General features: G+C 34.1%; 1 protein-coding gene across 1 annotated transcript; it reads left to right on the top strand.

Moving 5' to 3' along the window:
• Positions 1 to 1138: 1138 nt before the first annotated feature.
• Positions 1139 to 9390, top strand: LOC138137302 (cytochrome P450 6k1-like). The gene is made up of 5 exons (XM_069056613.1): positions 1139 to 1521; positions 6697 to 7546; positions 7598 to 7813; positions 7857 to 8108; positions 8170 to 9390. The coding sequence occupies exons 1-5, from the start codon at positions 1405 to 1407 to the stop codon at positions 8334 to 8336; spliced, it is 1602 nt and encodes a 533-aa protein (XP_068912714.1). The 5' UTR covers positions 1139 to 1404; the 3' UTR covers positions 8337 to 9390.
• The last annotated feature ends 939 nt before the right edge of the window (positions 9391 to 10329 follow it).

Below are 10329 nucleotides of genomic sequence, written 5' to 3'. Positions count from 1 at the left end.
ATGAAAATGTTTTTAAACTCTTTTACAAGGTCGCCTTGGCGAGAATGCGTTTCCCCATTCGTTGAAAAATTATCCTGAAGATCACATACTTCGCGATAAAGAACAAATTAACTAAAAGATTTTAAAAATAGTTTTGTTTGAATTCTCGGGGAAAATAATTTACCATTTCTGTAGTAGGTACAAGAAAAGAACTAAAAATGGCAGTTTAACTACAAATGAAGTAGAAAAATTTGGAGAAATAATTTACCTTGTAATATTGCAAAACGTGGATACTGTAATGATCCGAATAGGTCCGCCAAATTAAGAACTTGTAAATTTTTCTTTTTTATTTTAAATTTTAAAATCAGTTCAACCAAACTTTTTTAGAACCGTCCATTTTGGGACATAAATGCTGGTCAGTTGTAAATTTTATTTTCTCGGTGCCTTTGTCGGCAAGAATCGTACCACAGCTCTCAAGTGAAATCTGCTGGCCTCTCTTTGAAAATGCAGGTACGCGTCCGGCGCAAACTATAGCCCAAGGGGAACAAGTGTTCAGGGGAAAGAAAGTGTTGCAATAAATTACATGTTCGACAATTTAGGTGGTCCAGTTAAAATCAGGAAATAATTGAATTAATGAATTTGATGTTAGCAGGTTTCAAATTAAGAGAACCACCAAATCAATGTTCATTAGGTTAATTTACTTTTTTAGCATTCTCAAATTTGTGGCATATTTGTAATTAAAGGGCGAGAATTGCAAATTAGAAACAGAGCGCTTTATCGTAGAAAATAACTAGAATCGTTTGCACTTTTAGTTTGAAAAGTAACAAGGCACAGTAGAAATGGAGACGGTAGAAAACAGTACAACACGGTAATGGTAAAGCCAGGTAGTTGTAGAAATCAGAGGTGTGAGTGAGAGAGAGAGAATCAAAAATTACGAATTAATTATTAATTAGAACCGTTTTGGGGAATCAAACCAATGTAGAACAATTTTTAGAAATAGCAGGTCAATGGAATTTAGTTGCATGATATGACACTTACGTAACAGCGTTTCAAGCCCAATTTAGGTCTCAAAATAAGGTTAATTTTGTTTCATTTCAATTATGTTTTTTGCATTTTAATTCTGTTTGTTTCATTTTAATTCTGTATAATCCTTGGTGCTGATTTTTATTATTGTATAGAGTCAGTAATTTAGTGTTCTTTTTCAGAGTTCTAATTCAACAACAAATTATGTACATTCGGTCTGGTCCTAACAAAAGTCTAAATTTAAATATTTAAAATTATGGTGGAAAACGGAAACTGTAATTTCAAAAGTTCTAGAGATATCGATAGGGTGTTGCGATCGGCATAAAGTAGAACCGAGCTGATTGGTCACTTTGGTCAAGTAGGGGTTGCGAAAGTGGGGTGCGCCAGAAATGATAAAACCGAATGCGGGACGGGAAACAAGTCTTTTTGATTCATTCGGGTTTTGGATTCCAAAGTAGCGAAAAGTACGTTCAGTACCGCCAGCAGTTAATTGGTGACCACGTGTTCTACATTTACAAGGTAAATTAATTTTTTCTAAGTCTTGTACTTGCTCTGTAGTCGCGGTTTAACTATTCACACAACATTAGTTCCTTATCGTGTTAAAGTAAAGATTATATTATTTTCTTTGAGTATTTGACGACCACGTGACTCTTTAGAATCTTGAATTAAATTCTTTATCGCGAAGTATGTGATCTTCTTGCATTTACCGATTGGGGAAACGTGTTCTCGCCAAGGCGATCTATTACAACTTATTATAAAATAGCTTCATTAATTATTCACTACTTGGGGGCCTTCAACGCGGGGAAGCTGCCGCCAGTGTCCGTCGCACTATAAGCTGTGGTCCGGCATAAGTCCACAAACCGCCGTGTCACCCGTAAACGGAACAATGACCAAACTAGGCAAGCTGACACGTGAAGAGAGGTACCGTATAAGTCTGTTAGAAGCTTTTTTCCCTTTTATTTTAAATCACCGAAGTAGACCAACCAGGCTTTGACTAAATGTTTCCAGGGCATCGCGTCGGGTTCAATTAAATTGTGGGGTAACTTAAATCTACATCGGATCACATAGTTCGCATCTCAAACTCGTGTAATGCTATTCGCGCCAGAAACTTCTGTATTTGCCCTGTGTAGTCATTTATTCATGCGTTCAATCTCAATTCGCGAAGCGCGAATCAAATCTACCTGAGTCAAATGTCCACCAACTTCTGTAATTAAATTCATTTATTTATTTCTGTCATTTGTTAGGACCAAACACCACCATACTCGATTATTTGTTAAATAAAATTTAAGTGAAGTGTGCCCAATCGTTTTAATTCTATTTTTTTTTAAAAAACCTTCCGAAGGTACGGCCTCTCGTTAGAACCAATTTAAACAAAATGAAAAAATAAAACAACGTAGGATCAGTAGTCAGATGAAATTATTCACACACTTTTTTCGTTATTTGCAAGTTCCGCCACCAACTATACACCGATTAGGGCAAAGGTTACAATACGAAAATAACTGCTGTGGGTACTGAACGTACCGCAACTATTTTTGCCATCAAACCCCCGCGCTTTCTTTTTGATTCTTTTCAAATACTACACTTTCTCACTCCTTACTTGACTAAATAGCCAATCAACTCTGTTAGGTTCCCAATTGGTTACTTTAGTCAATCGCGATAGCGTTTGGATATTTTTAGAATTGTTCATGTAACCGTTTTGGCTTTCCACCATAATTTAGAATATTTAAAATTAGATTTTTGCTAGAAGGAACTAAACCGAATGTACATAATATGTTGTAGGATTACGCATCTGAAGATGACATACATTGCTGACTCTACACAATAGTTATTTTTATATTAAGTGCGCAAAGCAAAGGTTTTTTGAGCTTGAGAATGTTCGAAAGCTCAAAAAACTGACTTTGCGTACGTAATATAAACAACTCTTATCTACAAATGCACAGCAAGTTTATTAAAAAACATTGAATTAATAAAAAAAGGCAGCATTATTTTTTTAAGTTATCGTTGCACGGGTTTTCGTTCCCGTAGTTACTAATGTAAATAAAAATTGAAAATAAATCTGTCATCTGAATAAGTGTCGCTTTCCAAGTGTTTTCTATAAATTCTGTGAAAATGGACGTTAGCAGACTCATGGAAGACTCCAGTGATTCTGAATATCATGTAGAAGCAGTAGCTAATGAATATTGCGAATATTTTGCCGAAGAAGTCAAGACCGCAGTATGAAAAAGCTTACACGATTTCCGGGTTTGGTTAGTAACACAACAGAAAACGTTCTAATAGGATATTTAGAGGAGAAGTCGAAGATTTTGGAGCCGTCAACATTGTGGTCCCCTTTTTTGATGTTAAAGGGAACTCTAAATATAAAAGAAAATATTGATGTTCACTTGAATTGGAAATTATAGCGGAAAGTAATTTTTCTGCTTGTAACTTTAATTTTCATATATCAAAATAAAGTATGTCGACTTGTAATTGCTTGTTAATTGTTTCAATAAAATTTTCTTCTCAGTTTATTCTGAATTTTAGAAATGTCAGAAATTTTTCGCAGTGCGCAAAAAAATTTTTTTAACGGTAAAAAAAACACGTGTTTTGCGCACTGAAATTAATGCGTAAACACCCGTTTTTTGATCAATTGTAGAAAAAGATAATTGTATCATCAAGACAATATAATTCATGTATCACGTGATCATGAATGATCCAATGAAAACGCGTAAAAGTCCTTAGTTGCATGGCTATCACAGCGATTATAAAAAACAAAAAAAAATATTTTCTTATTTACTTTCGTCGTTACGATTTTTGATTGAAATAAATTTGTCAATTTGACAAATAAATGAATAATTTTGTATTCCATTCATTATATTGTCTCATCGAATATAACACGTGGCATGATTAATCATCGATGATATTAAATTCGTGAAATTGAAGCAGGACATTTCACTCGTCCTTCGGACTCGTGAAATCTCCAGCACAATTTCACTCATAATATCATCGATAATAATCATACCACTTGTTATACAGGGCAAATCACATAAGGCTTATTTCTGAATTTATTTTGTACGCAACCAAAAATACTAATGACGCTGACTACTTGATACCATTTATAATGTGATTTAATTTAGTAATCAACGTAGGTATGTAATTTGGCTAAAAATGTCACAATGACGTTTTCCTGTTCTGATTAATGAAATCAAAAATTAAAATTCATCAACTGCCATTTTGACATTTTTAGCCAAATTACACACCTACGTGGATTACTAAATAAAATCACATTATAAATGGTATCAAGTGGTCAGCGTAATTAGTATTCTTGGTTGCGTACAAAATAAATTCAGAAATAAACCTTATGTGACTTGCCCTGTATTATAGCTGAAAATAAACAGCAATAAAATGAAACAAATTAACATTAGGTATTTTAAAACCTAAATTAGGCTGTTAATCTGATACTTCTAAGAAAAATTGTTCTTCAGTTGTTTGAATTTCCCTATACCTAATTAGTTTGTAATCTTCATTCTCTTTCTTTTATTCACACATTTATGCAACTATTACCCTCTTATTTGTTTTTTTATACCAACTCTGTACGGGAAACCCAGAAGTGGGGGTACCAGGAACCCACCCACAATCTGTAAGAGTGGGGGAACCAGCAGTGTTAAAAGTAACCAATGAACTTAAGAAGTGTATAAGCCACCGAGCAGTTAATAGCAAATTTCACTCTTAAGCAACTACGGCTTTTATTTCAAATATTTGAAATAAACATCGTGATGAGCAACCTCTGCATAATTGTTTGTGGTGAAACATTCAAGGTGACTTCACGAACAAAATCCATTTCTACTTTAATTATTATTTGTTAGTTTTCTAACTACAAGTGCAAACGATTTTTGTTATTTTCTACAGTTTCTAATTCGTAATTCTCGCCCTGTGATTTCAGATTTGGCAAATATTTTATTTTTGTATTAATTTGATAGGTACTCGTACATTGAATCCATATAGTCCAATCAATAGGGAGTGTTACCTTGCAAAAGGTACAGAAAAGTTTATATTTGGCAGGTATCTTCTATCAGGCATATTATTAATGTTGTTGAGTTTGCGACCTTGGGGGGTTGCCGCTCGCCCCGCCATACTGGAGATTAGGGGTGCAAAATTACATTTTTGCGATTATTTCATTATCCGTGCGAGATACCTCCATCTAAGTTATTATAGAAAATGTAGAGCATGCAATTCTCTACATTTTTTGTTGTTTATGTTTTTTTGTCAGATCAATAGTTTCGTAGTTACAGCGTGTAGAATTCGAAACAGAGGTAGAGCAATAGGGTGCGTTTTTTTTATGTGGTGTCCCCAGTGGGGATAGTCCACGATGCAGTAGAAGTTTACTGTTATACTCTTTTTGATCTCTTTGTAGCGTAGACGGATTCTAATGATCCGAATCGAACGGTATAGATGAGCTGAATTCATCAGAGTTTATGAATTCGGTAATTCCTCTTGAGAATTTTCGTCTTGTTCCTCAGGTCATTGATTTCAGGTATTTGTTCGACTTGATCTTCAGATTCTGGAACGTCTGTGATTATTTCCTTATCCGTGCAAGATACGTATATCTAACTAATTACAAAAAATGTAGAACATACAATTCTCTACAATTTTTGTTCTTTACGTTTTTTTTTGTCAGATCAATAGTTTCGTAGTTACAGCCTGTATAAATCAAGCATTTATTGTTTGTCCGTCTACGGGAATATAGGACTCCAACGTGTGTACTAATGAAACAGGTAAACGCCAAATGATCCTGATGATGATGATGATGACCCCGAGAAACAAGAGGAAAATTCTCAAGAGGAATTCTCGAATTCATAAATTCTGATGAATTCAGCTCATCTAAACCGATCGATCCAGATCATTTGGATCCGTTACAAAGAGATCAAAAAGAGTAAAACAATAAACTTCTACTGCATCGTGGACTATGCCCACCGGGGACACTACGTAAAAAAAAACGCACCCAATTGCTCTACCTCTGTGGTGGTGTGCAAAAGAATAAAAAGTACACAAATTCTATTCGCTGCAACTACGAAACTATTGATCTGACAAAAAAACATAAAGAACAAAAAATGTTGATAATTGTACGCTCTACATTTTCTGTAGTAACTTAGATAGACATATCTCGCACGGATAATGAAATAATCGCAGACATGTGATTTGCCACCCCTATTCTCCAGTATGGCGGGGCGAGCGACAACCCCCCAAGGTTGCAAACTCGGAAATATTAATAATATGCCTAATAGAAGATACCTGCCAAGTATAAACTTTTCTGTACCTTTTGCAAGGTGGAGCCATTTTTATGTCTCTATTGACTGGACTAATAAACAGAAACAAAAATTTAAAATCCTTAATTTAAAAAACCTATTGGGACCTTAGGTACAATACCCGACCTATTCCAAACATTTAACGATTGCATTTAAAACAATAGAAATAAATTTGAAAAAAAGTATTAAGTACAGAAATATGAAAATTCGAGAATGCTAATTTTCCTTCAAGTATTTATCATTTATCATTTTTTGCACAATATATACCTACCTCACCTTGAGCTTTTGAACTTCAACTCAAACATCTACGCATTATGTTTTGATTGTTTCGTTTCGTTTTTATCAAACCCTTACATTTTCTTTAAAGTATAAAACAAAATTTTTGTTAAAGCTTTCCTTACTGATGTTGCAGATGATTCTTCTTTGCATAAGTGCTCTTCTGGTCATACTATACCTTCTGTGCAATCGCCAGTTCAGCTACTGGAAACTGAAGAAGGTACCTTTCGACAAACCTTTCTTATTTTTTGGTAGTTTCTTCTATGTAACATTCAGAAAAGAGCACGTTTTTGATAGAATTCGTATCATATACAATAAGTTCTCAACACCTTATGTAGGAATCTACATTTTCCACCAACCCGTTCTTGTTGTCAGGAGTCCAGAATTAGTGAAAAGAATTTTAGTCAAAGATTTCGACAAATTTGTGAACCGAAATGTGGCTAGAAACCTATCGGCAGACCCACTTGCGTTTTACACAGTCTTCATCTCAAAAGATGAAATTTGGCGTTGTCTTCGTTCAAAATTCTCATCAGCTTTCACTCCGTTGAAGATGAAAATGATGTCTTCTTCAATTAAAGAGTGTGCAGAAAATTTAAGTTGTTATTTAAGCAGCCATAGTGGAGAAACTTTGGAAATAAAATCTGTAATGAAGAAGTTCTCTACCGATATCACATCTTCGTACGCGTTTGGAATTGAGACATTGTGTCTGCACCATGAAGATTCCGAAATTTTCAAAATGGCTGCCAGGCTAGTGGACACCACATCTTTTATTAGAAGTGTTTCAATATTGAGTTACTTTTTTTTACCTAGACTAGTAGACATATTTAAACTGACTTTCCTCGACAAACCTGCCACCGATTATTTTTGCAGTTTGTTTAAGGAAACACTAAAACTAAGAGAAAAAAGCAAAATTATAAGAAATGATTTTTTGGATATTCTAATCAATTTCAGTAATAGTGAAGTCACAATGGATTCTTGCGATTGCGGTTCGTTCTTTAATTTTGTGTACCATTTTAGGAAATGTGTTGCTGTTCCAGATAATGAAACAATAATGGCCTCACAAGCAATAACATTTTTTACAGCAGGAAGTGATACGATCGCAATTACATTGTCCCTCACATTTTACGAACTAGCTTTAAACAAAGTTGTTCAAGACAGGCTCAGAACAGAATTGAGAGAAGCAGTTCACAAAAAAGGACCACCTACGTGGGACATGCTTGAAAATGTAAAATATTTGGACATGGTTGTGAGTGGTGAGTAAATGACACAATGGACAATAATTCGCACTGTGTGTAGAAATTTTAAGAAAATATCCTTTGGCACCAATGCTGAACAGAAGAGCCGAAGCAGATTATTTATTCCAGGAAACCGGTTTCACACTTGATAAAGGTGTTTCAATTCTGGTTCCCGTTAGTGGATTACATTATGATCCCGACTTTTATCCCGACCCATATAAATACGATCCAGAACGTTTCAGTGAAGAAAACAGAAGTAAAATTAAACCGTACACGTATCTACCCTTTGGAGTTGGTCCAAGAAATTGTATTGGTGAGTTCTTATCAGCTCAATAAATATATATTAAAATTATTAGAAATATGAACCGTTTTAGGTAAGAAATTTGCCCTCTCTGTAATCAAAATGGGTATCGCTTACGCCATTAAAGACTTTGAATTTGGAGTTTCGGATAAAACATCTATACCGTTAAGATTTGATCCGGCGTCCATATTCGTTCAGGAAAAACAAGGCATATATTTGAAAATTTCCAAAATTGCATAAAGTGGGTGTCTGAATTTGTGGTGAAATGGGAGATGATCAAAGTGTACATCTTATACATAGAAATATATCTGTAAAAATTGTATTGCTCTTTTTCACAAAGATATGGCCGTCATTGTGTTATGATTTGCAACAAAATTACTAAAGAAATGGTTGGGAAGAAATTCAACAATTTTACTTCTTAATTGTATTGCCGCGAATTGCAGAAAATTCCACATAATATTTCCGCTCCGCATTTTTTTTTTTAATTATTATTATTTTTATTAAAGATGCGATGGGGCAGAGACAATGCCTGTTATGCCCGCGCTAATTCAGGTTATGAATAGGAACTCCAATTTTTCTCTTTAAAAAATCCTGTGATATAAAACCATGTCAATTGTAAAAGGACATATAAATCAACGAAACAAGGCACAACTACAAGTTCTGAAAAAGGATACAGGGTTGTGTTAGGTGTACTTATGTATTGTGTGATTTTCAATACGGTCTGGAACAGACAGCAATTTGTCAATTATTTTCAAAGCAAATATAAAACAGAAGTCTTTACATGGGAGATATTTTAGAGAACTGGAACAACCAGAAATTAATATTCAGGCTTCTCATGCATGGCTTAAGAAATCAAATATTCACCCTGAGACTGAGGGTTTTATACTTGCAATACAAGATTGTGTTATAAATACAAGAAATTATAAAAAACACATATGCGGTTTGCAACCGATAATTGACAAATGTAGGATTTGCGGAGCTGAAGGGGAAACAATTGAACACATCATTTCTTCTTGCACCGTTTTGGCTCAAAGCGAATATAAGAAACGTCATGCTAGATTCGCTAAAATTATACACATGAATTTAGCTGTTAATTCAATTTATTAAAGAGTACACAACAACATTATAGTTATACACCTGAAAGTTGTTTGGAAAATGATCATTACAAATTATATTTTAATCGAACAGTTTTAACTGACATTCATATTAAGCATAACAGCAAGCATTTCTTTGATATAGCTGTTCCAAATTCACATAATATAATACAGACATATAACACAAAAATTTATAAATATTTAGAGTTCTCCGTTGCTATGAGAAATCTTTGGTGTTTAGAAAAAATTTCGATTTTACCACTTATAATTTCAGCAACGGGAATAGTACCGCAATCTCTTTTTAAAAATTTAAAAATTCTGGATTTAGGTTACATATTGGTAGTTGAAATTCAAAAAGGTATATTATTATACTCATGTCACATCGTGAGGAAGTTCCCTAACATTGACACAGAACATAATAAAACACAACAAAGTCAAAATGTGGAGGCGAGACCCCGGTAATTATGTTGATTAGCACTGCACTATTACTTGATAGTAATATCCGTAATAGTGTATGTACTCCGGCAAAATTCCCGTGCCGCCGGGTGGTGGAGGGTTTAGAATTTGTTATGTGAATTTATGAAATAACAAATGTGTCTGCGGTAATTAATGTGTAATTAAAACATCATGAACGAGGTGCAGCTGTGTTGTTACATTTACAAGATATTTTAAAACTATTCTAAGTATTCCAACTATTTGGGTTGTCTCAAATTTTGAAGAACAAGAGTGTAAGTACATGCCGTTTTAAATATCTGAAAAATATTAGAAATACTTACTTTATATTCTTCCTATTTTATATCTACTTACGGAAAGTGCAAATTTGTAATCCAAAGTAATTCCAGCAAACGTAAATGCAAAAGGTTTCAAACTGTGTGTCATAAAAAGTAACAGAGCTTTTTTAGATCTTCTGTCCCACTCATACCATGGACAAATCATCAATGTGTCAAACACGCGGCTAGTCTGAGAAAAAGCGCATTATCTAAACGGCATTATTTTTCGCCTATTGTAATGTTACCTCATTCGTTAGCATTTGGCCTGCTACACAAAAAATGGCGACGGTAAGACCATTCAAAATTGCCATTAAGCATAAACGAAGTTTTAATATGTTACTAGAATTTTCGAATGTCTGCAACTAATTA

This window comes from Tenebrio molitor, chromosome 8 (genome assembly GCF_963966145.1).
Source record: "Tenebrio molitor chromosome 8, icTenMoli1.1, whole genome shotgun sequence".
NCBI classification, from domain to species: Eukaryota; Metazoa; Arthropoda; class Insecta; order Coleoptera; family Tenebrionidae; genus Tenebrio; species Tenebrio molitor.
The sequence above is the reverse complement of the archived record's forward strand: the minus strand, read 5'-3'. Positions and strand labels throughout refer to the sequence as shown.